General features: G+C 36.8%; 1 protein-coding gene across 1 annotated transcript in view; it reads left to right on the forward strand.

The window, feature by feature from the left end:
- LOC128888013 (band 4.1-like protein 4) overlaps positions 1 to 25,939 on the forward strand; it is a 128,242-nt gene that overhangs the window by 58,681 nt on the left and 43,622 nt on the right. The window contains exons 3-4 of the mRNA XM_054144594.1: positions 16,232 to 16,336; positions 17,463 to 17,602. Of these exons, the coding sequence (XP_054000569.1) occupies positions 16,232 to 16,336; positions 17,463 to 17,602 (245 nt within the window). The remainder of the gene's footprint in view (positions 1 to 16,231; positions 16,337 to 17,462; positions 17,603 to 25,939) is intronic.

Genomic DNA, 25,939 nt, shown 5'->3' on the forward strand with positions numbered 1-25,939 from the left:
TATCAATTTTCTTTTTTAATATATTTAATGATCAGTCATTCAGGTTTGCATTCGAACTGAAGAGTTTTCCAAAAGGGATTGAAGATTTGGTTTTTAATGAAACAAAAATGGTATCGAATATATCCCTTGTCTTAAATTTGTATGAAAAGACACATGATTATTGAAAAATAGTATTCATAATTATTTGAAATTGAGTCCATCTGATTTGTTTACGGAAACTGATTCAATTCAGTTTAAAAAATTTAATAAATGTATTAAAGTCAACAAAGTTGACTGTTGAAAAATTGAAACGTGGGATTTTAAGGGAATAAATTATATTTTATTGAAATAGTGACGATTTTTATTTTAAGGGTTTAAAATTAAATAAATCGATATTTTTAATATTGAAATGACAAATGTTAAGAGATTAAAGTAATTGTGTTGGAGTAGTAACGAATTTTATTTAAGAGAGAGAGAGTTAAATCGAATCCTTCGCAGTGGCCAGTACGACAAGTGTTCTCGAAGTTAAGCAAATGGCGAAACACAAAAGTGCGTGTACCTTGGAAACGAGGTCGCATCGGACACACGCGTACGAGACATTTTTTCGCCATTTTCGTGCCGTGAATCCGCGGTGTTCCTCATACATTTATAAAAAAAACACTCGGCAGGAACTCCAAACGCCCGCGGTGGTTGAGCAAAAATGCTGTCGCTGAAACAAGAACTACCGACGCGTCGCGTACACATAATAACTCGGTACCGAGAACTATCGAAGCGTTACTACCACCTAAGTGACTCCTCGTACGCCGACGCTGGCCATCCCACGAAGCATAAATAGTAAGGATACACGACGTTTCACGTCAAGCTTAGCGGCGAGGCTTAGAAAAAGTGACAAATGGCCTGACGAAGTACTGTCCTTGCTGCCGTCGAAACCTTCTTGTACCAGGGGCATATTAAGTATGGACTACGCATTCTCTGGTACGTCTATGGAACTATTTATAGACGACAGGTCGACTGTGATAGAAAATGCCTTCGCCGAGAATGCCTGTTTCATTTTTCTTCTACACGAATCAACGAATAAGCGAGCCACGGCGAACGGTTAATCGCTTGATCAGCGGTGAATGAATCTTTCTTGATTGCGGATGGCGAGGACAATCCTCGAGATGGGGCCAAAATGTGTGATTGTGGCGTTCTTAGTCCTTCGGATGCAGCAAGAAATTCTTTTTTGAAGAAATTCTATTTTTGAGAAGTTTAATCCTAACGAAGGTGATTGTCCTATCAGAAATAAAGGTGTAAATAAAAAGTATGAAGGATTCCAAGGCATTGATAATTTATAAAAGTGGCTTACTTGTAGAGACATAAGCCTTGCAAGCAGGAAAATTGATGACAAAGTTCGAGAAACCATTGTTGGTGACAATATTTTGATTTAGACTACACGTTTTGTAAAATGTGGTTTGCTATGGTTATTTTATTTCTATCGATGAAATAATTTGCACTGCATATTATTTCTTATTTGTTCTTATTTGAATAAAAAAGAAAACGCGCCTCTAACGGTTATGATAGTGGCGTCTCATCTATTCAACGCTTCAATAGTCAATTTTATTGTCTTTAGCATATTCATCAAGTTTTCTAAATCGAATGAAAATGAATTTTCCGTAAATAAATCAGATGAAACCAATTTCTTGAATCTCTCGTGAATACTGTTTTCAATCATTAGGCTCTCTTAATCATCTATTCAATTGAATTTTAACGTATTTTACAGTCCAAGATCAATTCAAGCTAAAGATTTGCTCTCGGAAAAAAACTGAAACGATATTACTATTTCAATGATATTAATTTATTCTTTTTAAATCTTAAATTTCAATATTCAAAATATGAATCTGTTTAACGTTACGTCCCCAAATAAATTTGTACTAAATTCGTACGTCTTGAATATCAGTTTTCTTTACATAAATAAATTTTACTCGAAATATTTTAAAGCAAAATTCATCGATACTCGATTAAAACTGAAAATGAGACCCTAATTGTAACTATTAATGCTTACAAACGTGTGCGTGAATAATTGTTTGAATTTCGACCAGGTTTGGAGCAATTTGTCCCATCGCGTTACGGCGGAGCGAACGCGCACACGCGCTTCGGAAATTAGCGTGGTTCGCGGAATATCGGGTTTAATGTATCCATAGATTTGTGCGTGAAAAATGGTAATGGCCGGCTGGACGAGTGAATCGCCGAAGCACAGCGAGAACACGCGATACTACGGTGTACCGAGAACTACTGAAGCGTTGCTGCTTCTTTCCAGCGATAAGTTACTCCTGAGCGTCGATCGTAACCAAGCCGTGGCTGAGCTTACCGTGGGCAACGCTTGGAAAAAGTGACAAACAACTTGAGGTATCGTCCCCGTGCGCGAACCTCTTCGCCGTGGCAAACGAGTAAGCGCATTAGTATTACGCGCCCCGCTCGTGTTTCCCTCTCGCGCGCGTTTAATTAATTAATTTATTTAATTACTTAACGATTACCTTTCCCGCCGGGAGAGGCTATAATTTATTTTTCCCCGTGTAACGAGCCGATCCGTGTTTATTTCGTCTGGCCTACGGATTGCGGCCTGCGCGATGCCGCGATCCTCCTGAAGGAAGAAAGATTACGGGGTGCTAATTGTGATCGATCGTCGCGACTAATTGATTTCCAACGCTTCTGTACGGATTGCCTGCCGATCGAACGCTGTTTACCGATTCGGAGAAGCTCGTTGCAAGAGTAACCAAAATGTTTATCGAACCTTGTAACCTGTTCATCAGTTTACGATACATTAAAATTGAAACATGTGTTCTCGACTAATTAAGGCCATTCACGACTTACACATATGCGTTAATACATTAGGGAGACCGGACGTCTTCTTGGCACCACACCGCATTCACGTACAGTCAGTTCCATAAATATTCGTACACTATGTATCATTGTTTCTTAGCATGAGCGATTATTCACCTCTATGGGCCGAATTTTTGTTTTCAACAAACAACTTGCAGAAGCCATTTATTTTAATATTTTCAGTTGATGGTGCTGTCAACCGATATTGATATTGTCATTGGTTCTCAGAGACATTATATAATTAAGACGTATACGTCATTTTGTGAAAAGACTAAAATTATTTGGTAAAATGTCGATATATTCGCATGTGACCTGTAAGTTACCCAGACCCATAAAGGGTTGGATTCTATTTGTTTCTCTTTTAGAAATTAATTATTATGAACTAGAAGTTGATTACAAATGAAGGGTCGTAGTCAAATAAGAACATACAATTTGCCTCCGCGTAATTGGTGTTCAACTTTTTAAACATATGTTTCTATAAGTCTCAATTATAATTTGACCAACGACAACCAGAAATATTCATTGGGACACACATACATATGTTCCACTTGGGTTGAAAGGATTTAAGTTGGCGTTCACTGCACAAATCGGTTAACTCCACTTTTTGAAAAATCTTAAATTTAAGTTACAAAGCATTTGGTATAGTCAAACCGTTGTTTGGTATAAACAACAAACATCATTATTTATTATTCTTCATCTTATTATTTATACATTATTTCATCGCTTTTCTCAATCACCTCGTGAAAGCCACAAATATCTTCTATATTTTTACAAAATAAAATTACCAAGTGGAACAACACCGTATCGTCAAGTTAGTCCCGAACCTTGTTAAAGGCTAATTCGCTACAACGGAAGGTGATATTCACCTGTAGCTCCACATACGTGCGAGGATATCGCGGGCAGATCCTCGAGCAGCCTCGTAGCCTGCGGCGCCGCCCGGTGACCGGCCCGTACCTCGAAAATTGGTATTCCCCGGTAGGTCCGAGTTAGCGGCATCGGTATGTGGGTATTATACCTTTTGTATTCCGATGTGACACGCCTCCGTCACGTTTGCGAGGCGTACAACGACGACGACAACGCCGGCCACGGTGCAACGACCACACGGGGGTATAGGTGGACAACGATAAGAGTGTCCCCGTGTTTGGTACAGACGTACACCCACACCCTCGCCCGTGTGGGTGTACGTGCATACGTCCGTACGCGGGCACGTACGTGGACGCGTACCGCGGACGCACGTACCAACACCAACGGATACGGATGCCATACGTAAAGGGTCTCGCTGGTAGCAGAGTACCCAGAGCCGTATGTACGTTTGAGAATACATTATGTAAGCAAAAGGTGAAAAAAGGCCCCTGGAATAACCCCCACCAGATTCTATCGAGTCGTCCCCCGCTGTACTACTCCCTTCCAGCGCCTCCTACTCTGGTGCCCCCCCGTGTGTTCCTGTACCCCCGACCCCGAACATCGGGCAGGGAGCATCAGGGCATAGACCTTCGCTCTGTTATACGTATACGTACGTATCCGGCGTTACCGAGACCGCCGTCGTATATACACCAAACCGAGCCGATGGCCTCCTCGAAAGCTGAGGGAAGAAGGGATGGGAAAAAAAAAGGTGAAAACAATGCATCCTGGAAGTGGCCGGACGAACTCCTCCGCCAGGACGGAGCGACGGAGAGACACGAGGAGGGAGAGAGCGAGACGGGAAAGGGATCGAACAGTCGGCTGGATCCACGCTCGATTCTTCTTGCGGACGTTGAAGCGATACCCCTTCGATCCTCCGATTCGACGATTAGGAGCTTTGGTACACTCGTTCGCGATGAGACCTCGGCGACTCTTTCGGAGCCTTTCTGGGATCTCTTTTGGAAGATGCAAGATCGGCGAGTGTTTGATGTTCACTTTTTAGGTACTAATGGAGACCATGTAGTCATCGTGGTATCTTGTAGCCTGCTAATAATAGTAGTGATTGTAGTCAGCCATTTGGCTTGGTAGCTTGGTGTTGATTATTATTAACTTCATGAATATAAGGAAGCTGAGGAAAAAGTCCTTGCAATCTAAGTTTTAAAGATTCAACTTAAAGTTATTGGAGTTGAAGAAAATCTAGAAGTCTATGGCTATAGCATCGACGGGCAAACCCCTAGATATTTCGAATAAATCTGAAGTTTGCTGCTATGTTTGCCTCGTTTCCTTCTTTGATAAATGTTCAAAAGAGGAAACGAGACAAACATACTAGTAAACTTCAGATTTATTCGAAGCCTAGGGTTTTGCCCATCACTGGGCTATAGTCACCTATCTGGGTTGGTACCCAGGTGTTGATTATTATAAACTTCAGTAGTATAAGGAATCTGAGGAATCAGAAGAAACCAGAAGGAAACACCTGAGAGGAAATGTCTTCAACACTGTTAGAGCTTCAAGTATCCGACTTCATGAAGTGGACAACGAAGAGAGTACTATTTCTTGCAACATCGAGTTACGATGGGAAGTAGATGATTTAGTAAACGGTCTCTGGATGTCATAAGCATTCATAAGTCTCAAGAACCCCTGTGTGCTCTGCAAGAGACTTAGACTACACGTAGTCACCCATCATGACGCGTCTGTTAGATTCTAGTAATGACTGTAGTCGCCCATACGGATTAGATAGCTTCGCGTTGTCGTTGTAAGCTTCCTTACAATTCGCAAGGGTAGAGTTGAATGAGTCTTCAAGTATAGAACCTCAAGGGATATCAAGTACTATATCTGTAAACATTTTGCATTGATTTACAACTTTAGTTTAGTTTCTTTTTTTTCTAGCTGACTGCTTTAGATCGCATGCATTTTTAAATGACTAACGACTGTTTTCAGTAAGTATTTAATTTCGTTATACTAACTGAGGTTTCAGAGTTTAAGCCGTGTTCTTTGGCAAAGATAATCCTAACGTTTAGTCAGTATTGCAGCTAGCTTCTTCCTGAGTCAAACGACACAATAATATTGACAATGACGTGACATATGCCATTCTCATTTTCATTTTCTGCCGACTTAATTATTACTATATAATAGATACAATATATCATATATAATACGTAATATATAACATATATATAATGATATTGTTACATGGTATATTCTTGAATATTATTTATTCTAACAGTAGATTCTACTTTCTGATACTGAATATCATAATTTAAGGTCTCCAGTTTGATATTTATACAGCATAAAGAAACTACAAGGCGCTATTATCAACGTATAAAAACGTAAATTGTATGAAAAAGAGAACATAACACATGTACCTATGCCGTATGCCAACGACTTGATTTATGGATCGAATCAATTGTCTCTTTCTTTTCAATTTCCGCTCAACTTATCAATGTATATGGTGATTCGATCAAGTTATATTGTTCACTTTGACAATAAGTTCCACTTCCCGCTACAGAGTCCTAAGAATTGCGAAGTAGCCAGAGATTTGCTTAATATTGTAATTTGATTTCACCAGTTTTCTTCACGTTTCAAGAATACTGCGCCGCGGGATACGATAAATCTCGCTAAAAAATGCAACACTCTCCCCACCCCCCTCCCGGCCCTTTATTTTCTCTGTTTGCGATTCAACGTAGACTTCGGCTGATTCACGAAATCCCAAGTATCCAGAAGCCGCGATACCTTCGCATCACGTAGCCTGGTGAAACAGGCTGAATTTCGTTGGCGATTCCTCTGCATTGTTCGCGGGTTCCTCGTTTGCGAGCTGGTTTCTGTTTTCGAAAAGCTTCGATTCATGGTGCCCGACCACATAGATTACCGTGATTTAAAAGGACTCGCGAGAGCAACCGGTCGAGATGGGCGGTAAACCTTGGGACCCATCGACGTCGAACGTTTCTTTTCCGCTCCTCTCATCGGTCTTTTCTCTTTTTCGAAGTACAGTTGCATCTCCATAACTCGAGCCTGTTTAACCCCTTCGGACCCAATTTATCTCAAAGCTACGAGAAATATTGTCACTGTAAACACTTTGCACTGCGCTGACATCTCCACAGCATCGTTACGCCAAGTTTTATTTATGATGACACAAATTGAATGAATGAAATAAGTGAATACAATTAAAACGTGTTGAACAGAGTTTTTAATTTTTATACATGACAGAATCGCTTTGTTTTGAAATTTTTAATAAATTGTATATACAAATGGTTAATGTAAATTCTAAATTATGAAATAACATAATAGGGATCAACGGATATACCGTATTTTTTTTTTTTTAATTTGAACTCATCGAGATTCAAAGTTGCACAATTTTTGAGGCTTATTCCTATCATTATAAGTAGTAACTCTGTCAAATTTTAAGTCATTTCATCAATTTTTACTGAAGTTATAAACAAAAAAGTAACCGATTGAAATAGTCGCATGTAGTTTCGTTCAAATTAAAATTAAAATTAATATTTTGCAGGATTTTTTTTAATGTATTTACAAGATATTTAGGGTGTGCGTGACACAGATTTAAAAAATCATTGGAATAAGGACCATCCTAATACATATACGTATACTCTTCGCATCCATTCGACTTTTACTTATCGAAGTCTGCCTTTACCTTATTCACCTTACAGCGCGCGTTGAACGTCTCTCTTTCGGTTGTTCCTATGATAACATTGTTCCGATTGCGAGGTACCGTGGAATTTTTATTCTTTTTGGCTGATAATATCGCGATATACTTGGCTGGTCTGCGAACGCTATATTTCATCTGAATCGTGTTCGTACGCGTTGCTGAAGATTCAACGAGAGCGGCGGAAGATAAGGCAACGCTTTAATAAAATCGTTCGTACTATTCATGAAGGGCACTGTATCGCGAAGGAAATTACTCCCGATTGTGATGTAGAGCTGGGAAAAAGGGAAAGGTATTTATTATCTCTTTGTGAACTTCGTTCCTCGAGGCATTGGCGGTGGGCACGTTTAATCTTCGTTTTTTTATCAGAATTGACATTCCGCCCTTCGTGACATTTTTCCACTCATTTTTGGTACTTGGAATTTGTTACCATCATCTCTCTTGCTTTCGTGCTTACTCTATGTAACGCTATTCAATTTCATCATGTTTTTTATCCAGTTTCTCGTTCTGCAATAATAATAGTTTTTCCTGTACGATCTCTATGTTATTGTGGTATTATTATACATTTTTCCTGAAGAGAATCGTCATGAATTGGTTGATTTGAAGTATGATTCAAGTATTAAGTCACATATCCAACATCATTTACTGCTTGTTCTAGGTTTGTCTAGAAAACCAAATGTATCACGAATTCTAAATATGTTTCTAAATCTAAATATGTACCACGAATTCTTATTTCATGATGTAATAAGCATAAGACAAGGACTTCTGAAAGATTAATTTTACTCTTACTATTATTATTCCTAACCTATTTAATTTTCTGTTCTACATCAATAAAGTATCCAACATCTTATACTATTCGTACCAAGTCTATTTAGGAAAACCAAATTCCTATTTCATAAAGTAATGAGCACGAAACAAGAAAGACATCTGAAAAACTAATTTTATTACTATTATTATTATTTTTTAAAATCCTTATTTTGCTTATATGAAAGCACATAGGACGAGTTAACAAAAATTTATATCTGAAATGAGTTAATATGGGGTTATTATGAATGAATGCATAAACATCCTCAGTCTAAGGATTACTATATTTAGAATCAGAGTATGCGTTCAAGTACCGTCTGCTAACAGTATTTCATTACACGAATACAAATCAATTGGAGTATAAAACAGTATTTCTGTCCACAAACTATTACTTTCGATCACTATGCAAAAATATTTATTCATACTCGGATTCATCGAACCCGACTTTAATAAATAGTACGCGCGTTTCAAAACAAGTTTCAAGGCTCTCTTTTCTCAAAAATAAATTCTACTGCACATGTCTTTTTATGTATTTTAAGAGCAAGAATCGCGTTCTGGCCAATTGTACCATTCATTACGAGCCACCGTGTACGTAAAGATAAAATATGACAAAAACAGGTATATGTCCATAAGATGGGAAATACAGCAAAAAAAATGCTGTTACAGAACCAACCTTGGTTAATTATTACACGTTATTTCTTTACGCTCAGCCTCGCGTTTACCCATAAAACTGTTTATGATGCTTACTCCTATTTTATTAGGTATCGTGATTCTAAACGACTAGAATTTTTTAGTAGTTTCCGAACGAGCGATTTATCCTAGTGAAACCACGAGTGATAAATTGAACGTTGGAATTTACCTTTCCATTGGTATCCCATCATCGGTGCCCATCGATGTCTTATTATACAATTTTTTCGGAAGGCAAAAATAATTCGGATTATAGAGGGTTAATGTATTACGCGTAATTTGTGGGTTTGTGTTTACTGAAAATTATGGTAGCTCGAGGAAATTTGCCCTTACCATTCTCTTCAGAATTAAATTATTGGAAAATAATGGTAATGGTTATTCCATTCATCTATTGATTAAATTGAAAGTAGAGTGGTTAAGTAGGTGAATTAACAAAAACAGTGTTTGTTTATATAATTATAGATGAATTATATAAATAGTTTTCCCTTAAGTGAAACTTCCTTTCTAATTTGTGGACTGTATAATCTATTTTATTGAATGTTACTTGACAATACTTTTTTTCTACATTTTACAGTATATTCTTTAAAATTCCCACAATTAACTTTAATTTTTCTAAAAAAATAATTGTCCACAATTTCTATCACATACAGAATTATTTTTTTACATTTCTAATGATGATTAAGAAAAGTAAACGGAATGCCTTATAAACCTGTTTCACTTTCTTCTGGTTTTCCAAATTCTAACCCATTGTTCAATCAGAATATCCATAAAAGAACAAAATTAACACTTTCACCAACCATTTGATAACCGAAATTAACGTACAACATTCTATGGAACATACTAACTTTCTCCTAACTGACAAAAGCACCCATCAGGAAACTAAATATTGCAATTTCGCGCAACGCAGTCCAATGCCCGATAAAATAATATTCATCAAACCCCACGTCTCGCTCGCATAACGCTATCGGTTATGAGCTCGCTCCTAATAAAATTTAATCGTTAGACGAGCTCACTTCATTCGCTCGGTCGATAAATTTATTCCGTCAGTGGGAAATAACGAGGAACTCATCTCTGAGCGGAAAGCACGTCCTCGTCCTTGGAACAAATTGCCATTGCTCTCTGCATTCGTTCGTTGCTCCGATTCCAATGTCATTATACGTACGTGTCCCTGGCGGGGGATCGCGAAGAAGAACCGAACCAGATCCGTGGAAGGTGCAAACCACCTCGCCGTGGTAAAAGTGCAGGTGCAGCCAGGTAGAATAGATGCCAGCCGCGGATGGGTTCGCGGCACCCACGATAAATTTCGCGATGCCGCGTTCCAGATACCGGCGTTCCGTGGTGGAAAAAAAAAAGAGGGTCAAAGGACGAGGCAGCTCGTTCGATCTCTTATTCCGAGTACTGCCTGCCCCTTGTATACGGGGAAGATGAAAGGGCCCCTGTATCGAAAATCATTACTTCATTTTTTTCTTAATGAATTCCCTTCGGCGGATATTGGCTGCCCCTTGGCCTTTCCGTGGCATCTATTGAAAAGTTTGACTGGCCGCGGCGCACTTCAGTATTCGTTATCAAATATTCCATCGAAAATATTGTTTACCTAATTTTGAAATAACGGTATTATTCATCTTCTGTTGAATCAGTGATGCTGTCGGGAGGGAAAGTTTCTTGTGGTAGATTTAGTTACTTAACGTAAAATAACGTAAAAATCTTGTCATTGATGCAGAGAGTGTTAGATTTAACATTGTTTTATTGATAAATATTCATACTTGTTTCATTCTTTTATTGATATATTTTTATATCTGTTTCATTATTTGATACACATTCATTAGATACATTAATTTTGAGAATCATAAATCGTAAGTAATTATCATACTATAACACATATACATAAACACATGCAACATACAGATAAACAATTTCCTACTAGTATATTCAGTAACTTACGTTATGTTTTATAAATATCATGTAAAAGTTACATTATAGACCTAAGAGAATATTCTACTGAACATTCTCTTAATAGTGAATGTTCATATTCGTTTCATTATTCCATACACATTTATTAGATAAATTAATCCTAAGGATCATGCATTGTGAGAAATTATCACATTGTGAGAAACAATAGAAACAGGTTGCGAGTAAATTGAATTCTTAAGTGTATTCATGAATATTAGGCACACGTGCGCCAAATGAAGTTATTTTAATTTGAAGAGTAATTCCAGGTTCGAGATTATCAGTATTAAATTAATGATTGCTCCACAAGATTAATCTGTGAACAAACTACTAGTATCTACTGTTGAAAGGTTTAAATGGATCCACTGATTTTCACATTGGACCGAATAATCACAAGAATTTATGTATAGTCTTGTTTAAAATAACTGTACAAGAATACTATAAAAAACTGCAATCCACTGAAAACTTTTACCTCTCACATTAATATACATATATCTAATACACATACATACATACAATATAATCGCACAACAACACAGTATCAAGGAAAAATAAATAAATTCGAGAGATTTGGCAGCAAGCACGTAACAACATAAGAGTTTGTAACAATGATAATAATAATGACATCGTTGGCACTGCATTATAAATAAGGACATAGAGAACATAAATTAGTAAGCAGTAGAAATCGCAGCTATTAGTCAAACTGTAACACAAGTTGCCGTTACTAAATCTTATGCTAATGTTACAATAATATTTTACAATTTTTCATTTGTTTCAAAATTGAGGAATTCATTCTCTATCGTTTCTTATGCATACCATGTGGGTATTTATTCATTTATGCTAAGCGAAAATGTAGGAAAACATACGAGGATATGCAAAATAAATGAAATACACTGTTACACTTTTTAGGAGATAAGGCATACCATCATTTAAACCTAAATTCTTTATCGGAATCTGTACAATTATAAATTTGCATAAACATCCCCAGTCTACTCGTGTATTTTCACAACGTTTCGACGCGCCTCCGCGGTTTCCTAATCGTTGTTTGAAATCCGTGAGAAGCTTTTACGGCCGTAACCGTGAAAGAAATATCATGTTCCCAATTTGAAGAGTTGAAATTATGTCCGAGAGGAGGATAGTACGTCATCAATTATATCGTGTCAGAATTCTTGGCAGGGTGGTATTTTCTGAACTCCGAAACAACGTAAATTTCTCGAGATGGTGTGTTATTTATTTGCTTTATCGTCAATGCCTGGGCACGGACTCGTTAATTATGTCGGTACGAAGCTCCTAGCAGGGTAATATTTTCTTCCAGTGTGGTGTATGATTACTTATTACGAACCGGTTGTTTATTAAATGTTTCGCTAAACTGCTTACCGGGTCTTGACGGACGCTGTTGATGGCCAGAGCATAACGTTCGCGCAACATATTCAAATCGTGGATAATACGATTTCAAAAACTCGTTGTGGGATTCGACGAGAAAATCTTGCTTGATGTGAATGAATTAAGATAAAACTATCGCAATTCATATTGCAAGCAATATGGATCGACGTTTTAGATTACTGTAATGTTAACTCCACGTTTCGATCATTATCTACGAGCTTATGTTAACTCACCTAAAAGGATTAGATTGTTCTTCCTTAACGAGCGTTTTAATACTCGTAGAAACCTTTTACTCTTTTCTTATTTCGTTATTAGTTTTTTGTTTAATTTCTGTCTAATTCACTTCTCATTCTTCTAATTTACATTAACCTCTTAAGGGATATTGATACATGTATACGTTTAAGAATTAAAAAATATACCACATTAACCCCTTAAGCTACAACCACGTGTGAGACTCGTGGTCGGATATTCGGGCCAAAACTGATTATCACGAGCGTGGCCCGTTGTGTATTGTTCGGGCTAAATGTAAACATCACATTTTGGTCCCAGGCTGTTAGATTTTAAATCGTAACTTAAGGGGTTAAAGTAAGACAGCATATTTGTATATTCAAATCGATTTAGGGCAAAAGAAATAAGAATGGGTTGGCAGCGGAAGGGTTGGTATTTGAGAGGCATACAAAGTGTCTCAGCCTTAGTGGTACAGCGCTCTAACTCCAAAACTATCGGCCGAATGCAAAATTTCAAATATGGAAATTGCATGGTAAAATGGGGCTCATGTTTCAGCGAGAAGGAATTTTTGTTAATTTTGTTATTTAACGAGATATGATGGTCAAGTTTCGTTTTTCAAATGAAACTATATATATTTTTTTTTATACCATGCGATAGTACTTTTCAAGACGAATTCATTAAGCGTTGATGTATTTACCCGATTTTTATTAGTTTTCAAGCTATAACATTTCAAAGTTTGCTAATTTTCAAGGAGAAAACTCGGTTCGATCCCATTGATGCAGTAAGCACCATGCGGTTCTTGCAATCGATACGGAGGGTCTCGTTTGGGATTCTAGGCCCAACGAAGGAAAATGGAAAGAATTCCAATATTTTGGGATTTCAAGAACCACATGGTGCTTACTGCATCAATGGAACCGCCGAGATTTTTCCTTGAAAATTAGCAAACTTTGAAGCGTTATAACTTGAAAACTAATAAAAATCGGGTAAATGCATGGTATATATTATGTATGCGTGTTCGAATGTCGCGCTATAAAGAATCGGCGGACCATCTAGCGGCTATGCGGTGCGAGAGCACGATCGTCAGAGTCTTGCGAATTCGGTTGTTCTGTCCGAGAGCAGGAGCGATAGAGAATGTTTCTTATATTGTATATTGAATAAACTATTATTGATATAACGAGTACGACGTGTTATTCCTCCGGATCCCAGATACAACAGTGTAAAAAAGAATATATAGTTCCATTTGAAAAACGAAACATGACCATTACATCACGTTAAATAACAAAGTCAACAAAAATTCCTTCGCGCTGAAACATGAGCCCCATTTTACCGTGCAATTTCCATATTTGAAATTTTGCATTCGGCCGATAGTTTTAGAGTTAGAGCTCCGTATCACTTAGGCTGCGACACTCTGTATAAATAAAGTCTAAGCAACCGTCGCCCGACGACGGTAGAGCGAGTTCCATTTCCTCTGTTCCGTAAGTGTCACTGCTCGAGCCCTACCGATAGACACTTAGTACTCGCTGCACTCCATACGTTCAAACAATCGTCTCGAGTAGACGCGTTGTGGGCCAACGATCGATACACGTCGCGCGCAACTTGTCAAAGTCGAGCCACCGCGAAGATCGTCGGAGACATCGGCAACAGCTTCAATTATTATCCTCGAATTCCAGCGTTGTGTACACACGGGGGGAAGGGCCCGTGCGTAATGAGAGATCCAGGTAGAAAGGAAGCCGCGAAGAACACCGTGGGCAAGACGGAGAAAACGGTGAACGGAGATAGGCGATAAGGGAGACAGAGGGAGAGGGAGAACAAAAACGAGGAAGGGGTGGGGGTAAAGGATGAGAGGTAGTAACGCGGCTACGCTAATTACGAGCAAACTCGAGGATATTCTTCCTCCTTCGTATATTTACGTGCACGGGGACGTACGCAGTCGTATCTCGAAGGAACAAACGATCGGGGACGAAAACACGCATCGCGGCTCGCTGCTAGATTCCCCCGAAGGGAAACAAACGAGCGTCACGGCTCGCCTCGAAGGACTGGGAACCGGAAACCGCCGATTTCAATCTCAGTTTGCCCGCTGAATGTCCCGAGGTTGGGACCGCGATAAGGTCAAGTGCGGAAACCATCGACTCGCTGGGGACAGTTTTCACCGAATTAATATCATTCGTCGCGTTAGTCTGTGTTGAACGTTTGGGTCGCGAGGACGGCCGGTTGGAGCTTGTTCGTGTTTGGGTGTACATCTTTATAGCTACTTCTGCACTATCGTGGCTTATAATATGTAGTGGCTTGTTCGATATCTGCGCTACCAAAATGGAGGCTTATCTATAAATAACGATTCCAAATTTCAAATTTATCGTAAGTTTTGTTTATATATTAATATAGAAAATTTCATCGGGACATTTACCAGTTAGAAGATGTTATTATTGGTTTGTCTGGAAAGTTCATGCCGATTTTTGATAAGTGGTACAGATCTGAATATATCGTGATGGTCCAAAACAAATAACATGTGTACATCACGTAAAAGGTGGAAAGATCGTGCTCTCTACGTCTATTGAAAAAATTTGTTTAAACTAAATGGTAGATTCGATGTTTCCAAGTGTATGTTTGCATAAGCTTATTCATATACATATTTATAATGAAAAATTCATTTAGTAATATTAAAACTATTATTTAATTTAATCTAATTTCTTCAATGGACATAGAGGGTACGAATACTTATGGGATTGACTATATCAAAATTCAAATGTGTCTTTGAACTTTGCGTAATCCTGTAAGTCACTGTCCTGTTCTGTTTACTTGCCAATAAGATTGATGAGTAGGCCACGAATGTTATGGATTTATAATGCAAGTTAATAGGACAAATACAAGCCAAAAATAACTAAAAAATATATGCTCTTCTACAAAATGAAATAACATTTTTATTGTATTAATTGTAAAGTATATTAAAATATTATCATCCTTTAATTTTGATAATATTGAAGTTTCACCACACTTGGATTGATCTCTTCGCCCATGTCTATTTTACTTATACGCAGTTTACGTACAGATAGAATAATAATACATACATAGATATACAATAGAAAGTGTTGCGAATACAGAGATGTACGTACAACTTCCTGAATAGATCGTCTCGAAGACTTAGCTCTTCAGCAAAAAAAATCTGATTTCTTTAAATTCAATTTGCTTAATCTCCTTCCCGACAGTACCACTCGTGGAGCACCACACGTTTCCACAATCCGCCTAAGAAGAAACTGAAATTTATCACCGGGAAGATTATTTCAATTTATTTCTTTTCCCGTGACTCGTTTCTTGCGAGTACGAGCTATTGCGATCTACGGCTCGGTTGCACATTATCCGCATAACGATCTTCAAAGCGTCGCGCGCTCGATATAATCGTTATTTAACTGCGGCCAGAGGATAATTATCCGCGGAAAAATGAAAAGCTTGGCGAGCGTAATGACATATTGCGCGAGTTTCCGAGTCGCCAGATGGAAATCTCGTTGCGACCACGTGTACCGTTACGAAACGTGTCACGCACCCCTAAATCATATAGACGGTGATCGAACACGGAGGAACGAACGCGTTCTAATGCAGTCCCAGCTACGTGCTCAATGACGCGTGCGCATCATGATTTACATCGCCACGCTCGATCGATCGCCCGATCGAAAGTCCCCGCGATGATTCTAATGTGGGTCGGTTCAGGAAGTAATTCCCTTCGTGTCGCTAGGCGCCCGCCTTGGTATCGATGCAGTAAGTCAAACCTCGGTTTCTCTCTTTCTGTTGCAGAGCTCGAACCTCGGCCAGGAGTTGCTGGACAGAGTGTTCAGGCATCTGAATTTATTGGAGACCGCTTACTTCGGGCTGCGCTATCTGGATCACGGCAATCAGACGGTAAGAATGTTGTTCCTAATTAGTTGAAATTTTATTTATTTATATTCTTAACCAATGAAGGTGTTAGATACTGTGAGCAGTGGGAGTATTCATTGACTATGTTAGCTTTTTGAGTATTCCATTAATACTGTTGATTACGTATTAGTGATTTGATTTAAGGAATAGGGAATAAGGAACTAATTTGTAATTTGAAATGAATATGATAATAATGTATATGTAAAATTACACTTCAAATTATTTCATGCAAGACGTATTATTTTATTCATCTTATAATTAAATAATTATGAAATGAGCATGAAAATAATGTACATGTAATCTTACACTTCACATTATTTCATGCAAGACGTATTATTTTATTCATCTTACAATTAAATAAATATGAAATGAAAATGAAAATAATTTACATGTAAACTTACACTTTAAATTATTTCATGCGAGACAAATTATTTGATTTATTTTACAGACAAATAAAAATGAAAACAAAGATGAAAATAATATACATGCAAAGTTACATCTCAAATTATTTCATACAAGATGATTTAGTAGAATATTCACAATTCTTACAAGATCTAATATCAATATCTGAGCACCAAAAAATTCAATTAACATCAAAACTTGAAACGTCAATTTAACGTCTTACAATAACTCAAATTATTCAAAATTCTTCATAATATTTAAATGACAATAACATTACAAGTTAATTTGTTAAAAAACACAAAACAGTTCATTTCACTTATCTCCAAACTAGCCAGACTCGTCGCGAAAATTAACAACAAATCGTTCGAAGAGCGAATCTCTAGTATAATGCATAGTGGCAGCTGATATTAGACGTTTAGCATGGTTCAGAGCGAGAACGCGATCAATGCACCAGTTAGTTGGAGAAGTTTACCGTTAATTAGATTTCGATGATTAAAAATTCACACGAAGACGCCTCGAAGGGAGCCGATTGCATCTGCCTCGGGGCATAAGAGGATAGGATTATTATCTACGGGAAATGTCGAGCTGCCTGCAATTTCCGGTCCGCTTGATCAACAGTCTCGGGCGTTGGCGTTGCTCGAGCTCGATCAGGCCAGGGGATTTAATTATTTAGCGGTAATTCTCGAACTGTTATTCTCGTTCTTTTTAGCAATGGCTCGACCCGAGCAAGAAGATTGGAAAGCAGCTGAAAGTCCAAAAAGGAGATCCGAGCTCGGATGTCCACACCCTCTACTTCGGTGTGAAATTCTACGCAGCGGACCCCTGCAAACTCATCGAAGAGATCACGAGGTGAGCAGATTGAATTTATCTCGTCGCGTAACTAGTTGCTAACTCGTCGCGATGGTTACCAGTTGGAAATAATTGAGCAATTCGGAAGAGAGTTGCGTCTCTTGACACTTGTCATCTTCGTTAAGCAGGTGAACGCTTTCAGACGTTTACGACATTACAACATCCGGTGACGTTTATAATATTCTTAACTCATCCGATGCCAAATTATTATTTAATTATGTAGATTCGTTAATCTTTAGTTCACCGTTATTTGACTTTTATATTTCTCTTTATTCATTCTATTTTTTATCGAAACGTTAGGTTAGTGTCAATAATAATAGTTTATTGTTCGTGGAATTAAAAGTATACAAAGAAGATACACTATTGTCTTGCATACTTATAAAGAGCGTCTGAATAATGTCAATAATAATACTTGTTTTGGTTATATTGGATTTTATAGAATAATGACATGTAATGGATTTAAAGACATCATTCAATTCCATTGTCGTGGTGATAGAACATTAACAAACGACTTTATTCGCATAATTAGCGTTTTTAAAAATAATAAATATCAGTAAAAGAAAATAATAATTTAGTTCCTGATGGGTTAAGAATATTATAAATAAACTGCCTGGAAATAGAAATCCTATTTTCAACAAAATCGTTCGATTATATGACGTAACAAAATTATTTGTAAATGAATATACATTTTGCAAAAGCTGATATAGTATAGTGAAAGTATCGACGAGGTCAAGTGGCAAATAATAGTCACTCAATCATGAACAAAAAATATTTCAATTAGATCGCTATGACAGAAGTAACTAAAAAATATTTATTAAGAAAACAATGTGAAATTTTTTATCCCTAACTGACGATACAGAAGTAACTAAAAAATATTTATTAAGAAATCAATGTGAAATTTTTTATCCCTAACTGACGATACATTGTTCTTTTCTAGAGTTATTAAAAATTACAAGTAGATTTATAGTTCAAAAGGCAGTAATTTAATAAATGAAGCCAATTTACAATGAAATATTTTTTGAATAAATTTTATAAATCCTTGATTTAAGAATAATATCTCAATAAAGTAATTCAGTGGAATAAAAAATTATTCCCAGAATAAATTGCTGTTTAATAATTCGGAACGGAATGCAAGTCTGGAATTTTTCTATAATTAATGATACATTCAACGATGGTTCTTAGCCTCTCTTGTACTTCCACTTTAGAATTCCAGACAAATCTTACCCTCTTCTTATGAATGAAAACTCGAGGAGAAACACTAATACCACTTAACGTTTCTCTCTAGAATTTCTCGCCTTTCACGACTCGGTAAACGATTAATTGCTCAGTGAACAATGCAAACGGGGGACAGCGATCGCTATCAGTTTTATTGCGAGAATCTAACAGTACCTCTTGTTCTCCTCAGCATAATGGCCGGAGAGAAAATCCGATATTCAACCAGGTGCTAATGAAAATTAACTTGTTACGCATTGTTCCCTGGCGATTTTCATATTAATAAGTTTCTACTAGCAACATTCTGAAAGCTCTTTTTTTTTTAGCCAAAAGCATATGCAATATTAAACGCTTCTTTAATTGTCTACACAAAGGAAGCTCAAAACTCGTCATCTACTCAGACACAATAATTAAAGTACTACCAGTACTTATCGGTATTATTTAATCGAAATAAAAAAAATTAATTCCAAAAGTGAGGTCGTAAGGTGATGAGATGAGGTAATAAAAATAAATTTGGATAGGATTCATGAATTTGACGACGTTAACAAATTAAATATTATGAAAAAATGTTGAATTATCCAATCTTCAATAGTCTCGAGAAAGAATTTTAATTTTGTAGAAATTTTCACGAGTTTTAGCCTGGCAGCCAACATATTAATACGTCATGATTCCAGTTTGCACGTTAGATAACTAAATGGCTCCGTGTACTTATTGTTCGAGTTAATTTCGAAAGTTTGCTGGTAAGCAGAATCAATACAGTCGCTAATAACTGAGAAATTCACGAGAATATCACATATTATAACAATAATAGTATAGAATTTTGATTTTTAGTATAAATATATTCATCAACGTCTAAAGATTCATATAAGCTCAAATATCATTACAGTAAATTTCATGATTTACAAGTTACATTATTTAATACGACATGATTCCTGTTTGCACATTCTCTAACGAAATAACTCCGAGTACAAAGGGTTAATTTCGAAAGTTTGCTGGTAAGCAGAATCAATACAGTCGCTAATGACCGAGAAATCCGCGCGACTCTAAACTCCAAAGCGCGAGGGAAAAAAGTTTCGCAATCTTTTCGATCAGTTCCGACAGCCATAACGGAGCCGTATGCGATGAGTGTATCGCATACACGCGCAAGCCTCGATTCTTCTGTCCCGTGAATACGAAACAGGCGTGTTCGCGCGTGTATTGGTCTCGTGTCACAGGCCGTGGATGCCTGTCTCGTTATCCTAATGAGTTGGGCTTAAAATTCTCAAAGCACGCTTCAAAATCTTTTCACTCGAGCGCCATTTCAACGCGACGAACGAAGTTAAGGGAATTTAAAACACTCCTTCCTCGACATCGCACCCGGTCCGGAAATGTCAGCGCGCTTCTTTTGACGAACAAAACGTTGTTTCGCGATGCAGTTCACCCCTGTTCTTCGTTCTTTTGTGATTTCTCTTCTCTCTCTTTCTCGATCGCTGCTCAACGGTCGTTCCGTTGCGCGTTGGATTTATTGTGAAATATTTTCCGGGGGAAGAAATTAAACGCTGTTTCTCGATGGGGCTGCGAAACGTCTCGCAAGGGGATGATGTGCCAAATGAGTTGAACTCTGACAGAGAGATGTTGGAGAGTCATTTATAAAGGGGTTCATTTTTAAAGCGTAATTTCTGAATGCTTAGATTTGCTTGGGTTTCGATTTAAATGCGTCAGTGGGAAAAATGTTGAGATCACCTTTAAAATTTGTTAGCGTAGGAGAATTTTATGCGTTTTTTAAATAAAGTCCTGTATTATGATAGCGTATTAGAAATGATTAACTTATTTATAAAGCACCACTGATAACAATTACGTACAGTGCGAGTGATATCCAGTTGCACGAAATTCGTAATGTTGATTAGCTAATTGAACCTCATTAAGTCGCAATTGTCATTGTATTCCGCTTCAGTTCCTATCGTTTAGAGTAGCGCATATGCATCGGTGCACCTGAGCCATAATGCATCCTATTGTTAACTGTCAGAGAGGTCAGTGAGCGACTATGGATAAGCCGTAATACTCCGCGGACGTCTATCTCAGATTTAACCGATAGCATCTCCATTCAGTTCATTGTCGGTGATCTATACCTGTTTCAAAGGATCAATTATCGATTTATCGGTGCGAGTTGTCGGAAAATTATTTGTAATCTAAGTGAAAAATGATATGGAATACTTATGCTGAAGCATTGAATGAATTTTATAAATAGTTATACCAACAATTCTTCCATAGATTTGCGTTAATTTCATGTACACTATATTGAACACCTATTTTTAGGCACATTGATTTTTAATATATTTGATTTAATATTTATAATTAATATATATTCACGCAATGAATTTTTTAATATTTTCATACGTATTTAAATGAACAGTTATTTTACTGAATAAATGTGATGTGATGTACGTGTGGTCTAAGCAAGCATTGTTTATACATATATTTAGTAATTGTTTCGATCTTTAATTTAGACCTTCTTCGGTATAAGAATGTCTATCAAAAATTTAAAATAAAAAAATATATGTAAATTCAGCAAGAGGACTAAAATACAATTATAGTTACAATTTTTATTTAGGTTTTTACGTACACGTATTCTACCTGTGTATTTTCCAAAATGTAATTTACTATTTCAATTGAAACTATATTTCATGACTAGACTTCATTTAAAGAATTCAACATTTTGTATTTACTTCATCTCTTTTGGGGATCAAAATAACGTATAGATCGCGATAGAAATTATTTTACATGTTTAGTGTTATTTGACATTACAGATTTGATTTAAATTAAAAGAAACGTAATTTTTAACAGTAAAGCACTTTAATATATCCACTATACCTGCATTCTATCAACATATTTGATAAATAATCAACAATATCGATGCAATTTCAGTAATCACTAATGCATGTACTTTCACATTTTCAAGCATTAATAATTTTTAATTTTATTCTAAAAAAAGGCTTGCACTAAAAGTCGAAACTTTCATTAAATAAATAAAACTATGCTTGCTTGGTTCATATTTATTATAATAATGTTTGCTTTGAATATAACAAACAAAACGTACATATACATTCTTTTCACTGGCAGAATAATAAAAATTGTGTCTACCTAACATTTCACATAGTCAATATTACGTAGACAAGATTATATTCGAATCCCGACTCCCGAGGAAATTATAGTCATTTCTGGCGACTCCTTATCAAGCTCTTAAGCAAGTTATATCAGAAGGTCCTCGCGATTTACCGCCGAGATCGATTGCGTATAAACGAGCATCGGTGCGTGGTAGACCTTTTAATGGAAACGTAGACAAAAATTGATGGTTTTGCCATAGATAAACCGGCTCGATTGATTCTGTGTTCGTTTCAGAGAGTTCTTCAACCCCTGCGATCGCAGCGTTCGCCCTCGGCGACTGCCCATTTTTTCTCGTCCCGTTGCGCGTTCCCTTTAAGTTTCAGTTGGCAAGATAAAGCGTGATTTTTTTAAGACTATCGACTTCACCGTCGGTATCGATCATCCGCGGCGTTACTTCATCTGGTAGACGCCTGCGTGCAAAACCTAGGGAAGAGAGATATCTCCTCGTTCTATCTCAAATATCCAAGTTCCGCTTCCGCGTGATCGAATCGAGCGTGAATCGCAGATTTTTCACGCGAAATCGCTCTAAGCTCTTCACGTGGAGGAACAGAGGATTAATCGCGCGAATATTTTACGCAAATTTATAACATACTCACGGTATGAATTTAAATGTAATGATAAGAATTGTAGAAAGCTTCCTATTTGATAAAAAGATGGCAATATACTTTGCTCAAAATATGGAAAAATACTTTGTTCTATTATTCTAATTATATGAAACAATCCTTTAAGGAGCTATTATCGTACACTTGCAAGAAAAAAACATCTTTTTTAAGAATTTTCATTTCACTTAACAAATAATTGTGAAATGTCAATGTTTATGTACATATAGTAAACACGTATATTCTTACACGAATACATATACATGATACACGTATTCATACTTGGAGAATTTTTTCAAAAATTTAAAAGTATCTTTGCTTTTTGTACATATTATAAAAATTTTCATATCTTTTATAACTTTCTGATAGACCATTCGTGATGTAAAAGGAACATTGATTTCAAATGTTGGACTTCATATATTATTGCTTTAGATGCCAATTTCTTTAAATATTCCACTATATTTTATTTATAACAACGTATCATTAAAAAAATAGACTGCGGATGTTTATGCAAATTCGTATTTGTACATACACGGATGAAGACCAGAAACGTAAACCAAAGTGTACTGTCTTCTAAATTTGGTAATGTGTATTTTAATTTCTTACATTTAATATATCTGTACACAATGTACACATCTTCGTGTACGTTTGCATATTTACATTTATGACAAATGCATAAGTATTCTCAATCTAATAATACATAATGAAAATATAACGAAACAAATTGGAGTAGAATGGAAATGGAAATGAATTAACCAAAACATGATAAAGCAGAATGATTAAAAATCTAGCAGAATAGACAGGACTCTTCTAAACCTATATTTTAAAAATTTATTTCTACCGGATTCACGTATATCGCATGCGATCATAGATTTGCAATTTTCTATAAATAGAGTGACAGGAAGCTAGAAATAGTTGGTGATTATCGCGAGATCTTGGGACGTAGATTAAAACAAGAAACTTGTTTACGAAAGCAGGTTTTCCTTAGGATTACAGTTATTAAAGCTTCGAGGCTCTAAAATCGATGCTCTCGAAATATTTTATTCAGTAATGCAGCCAGTTGAATGCATAAAAAATAAAAATTGAGAAATGTCTCCTCGACGATTATCATAATCTGAATAGGCGACTTTACTCTCCCCGTAAGAAGGCGACACTTTGCATTCAAATACGTAATAACAAAATTGCTCTCGGTTCTACGGGCATATTTTCCACCGGAGAAGCAAAGAAACGAGACAGCGAGTTTTATATGACGAAACAAATACTCGCACATCTCCGTGGCGGACGAGCGTAATGAATTTACATTCCTTCGAAATGGATAACTTCCATCTTTGCATGAAGGGAACAAATAAATTTAGTCAACTACCCTAAAAACTGATTGCAATTTTATGTAATATGCATCAGACGTTAAGACTCGAAAGCACTTTTGTTCTTTTGCATACAATCAAATTTAAATTACTTTTCAGAATGTAATTGAATACATCTAATTAATAAACCAGTGTTTACTTAACAAATCTACTCTATGAATACTCATGCTACAGTGAAAATTATTTGTATCCTATAGGCGACAGTTCAGAGCACAAACCACCCCGAACAATGAAACAATTATTCTCTTTATTATTTTCTTAAAATATTTTCAAAGTTAACATTTTACCGACCGGTAGCCTTAATAGTCTCTTTTCCATGGAAAGCAATACTTTCTTATTTATTACTGAGACAGTACGATCTCATTGTATGCTCCCATTATTATGTGAATTATGAAATATTACATAAATATAATTAATGATTCTAATGGATAAAATAAATTTTATATAATACTAATGTTATGAAAATAAACAATATTATTAAATTTAAGTACATATATGTCCGAACGCTACCGGTCGGTAAAGTGTTAACAAAAAATTAAGTAAAATTTTCCTTGGTAAAAAAAACTCACGAAAACCATTTAATATTTGACCTCGCTTCGTCACTCACTCCTAGGAAACCGACGACCAACGCGTTAATTCAGCAGTGGAAACGTTAAAAAAGGCTTATCCGTTTCGCGCTCACGAACATTCGTCAACCAATGAGATTTGTCACTTCTTAATTTAAGACTTTCGGTGTGCACTAGTTGAGGTGACTGCGTCGCGGTCGGTTCGGTAGTAGAGCCGCACCATCCGGAACAAGAAGGAAAAAACGACGACGTCTCGGGGAAACGGACGAACTCAATCTATATGCAAATGCGTTCATCTTTTATCTCGAGTATGAGCAATCGACGGACGGTTGTCGGGGGCCCGTGGTTGCAGCTTCTCGAGTCCATTGCACAATGAACGAACCGCGGGATATCGAATCTAAGCACCGAAAGCGACGCAAGAAGTAACAGTCGGTAATGAGATGCGCATATTCCCGCGTTATTATTGGCTTTCACGGAAAGTGAAGCGTGGCCGTGCTCGCGGTAATAGCAGCTGGAATAAAGCCGACCGCGAGATAAAAGCGAATTAGCTTTATATCTCACTAAATATTGCTCCTCGGCGTCTTAGCGACGCGAAACGCAATATCGTCAGCGGATTTATCATGGTGGCCAAGGATGCTCAGGTTCCCCAAATTCGGGTCCCCAAGAGATCCCGTCCTGTTTTATTTTTAATTGAACTACTGTTCAGGACCATGGAAGAAAAATTTGTATTGCCCTTAGCTACATTTTTACGAATTTATTTTAATTTAATATTTATAAAGGTATTGTTAACCCTTTCAGACCTGGTGTCCCCATATTTGAGGAGGACAAAATTTAAAGTAACAAAATTTTTCATTATCATTTAGGGCGAATGTCCTTATTTTCGCACACGAAGAAAGACCAGTTCTCCTCGAAAACTACATTATTGGGATTTTCTTCTATTTTTTCCATACTAATTTTAGTTCAAGTTAACCCTAAAAATTAAATTACATTAGCATGAGAAAAGAAAATAATTCAGGTCTGAAAGGGTTAACCCCTTGATCTACATGGTATCTCACGATTGCTCGGGCCATAGTAAACAGAAAGGTAAGAAGTCTGAACGAAGTACCACGAGTCAGGCTCGTGCTTATTGTTTATGGCATAAATTATTTACAAGTCTCACTTGTCGTTGTAGGCCAAGGGGTTAATGATGTAGGTGTATTTAGTGGAATGAATGATATATGAATTTTTGACTAGGTAACTTCATATTGTCACAGACGTCTTTGTTGGAAATTATTTCTTCACTCAGAACTATGTGTATGTATATTGAATCCTTCTTTATCTAGTACTGATTGTATTGTTCTCGAAAGTGACGATCCTGGAACGGTCGCGCTTATTATATTTTTGACACAATTCCCTGTTCGATTTTCGAGGTTCGAGTGCCTATATTTTATGGCAGATCATACAGAAAATAAT

This window comes from Hylaeus anthracinus, unplaced genomic scaffold (assembly GCF_026225885.1).
Source record: "Hylaeus anthracinus isolate JK02 unplaced genomic scaffold, UHH_iyHylAnth1.0_haploid 11989, whole genome shotgun sequence".
NCBI lineage: Eukaryota > Metazoa > Arthropoda > Insecta > Hymenoptera > Colletidae > Hylaeus > Hylaeus anthracinus.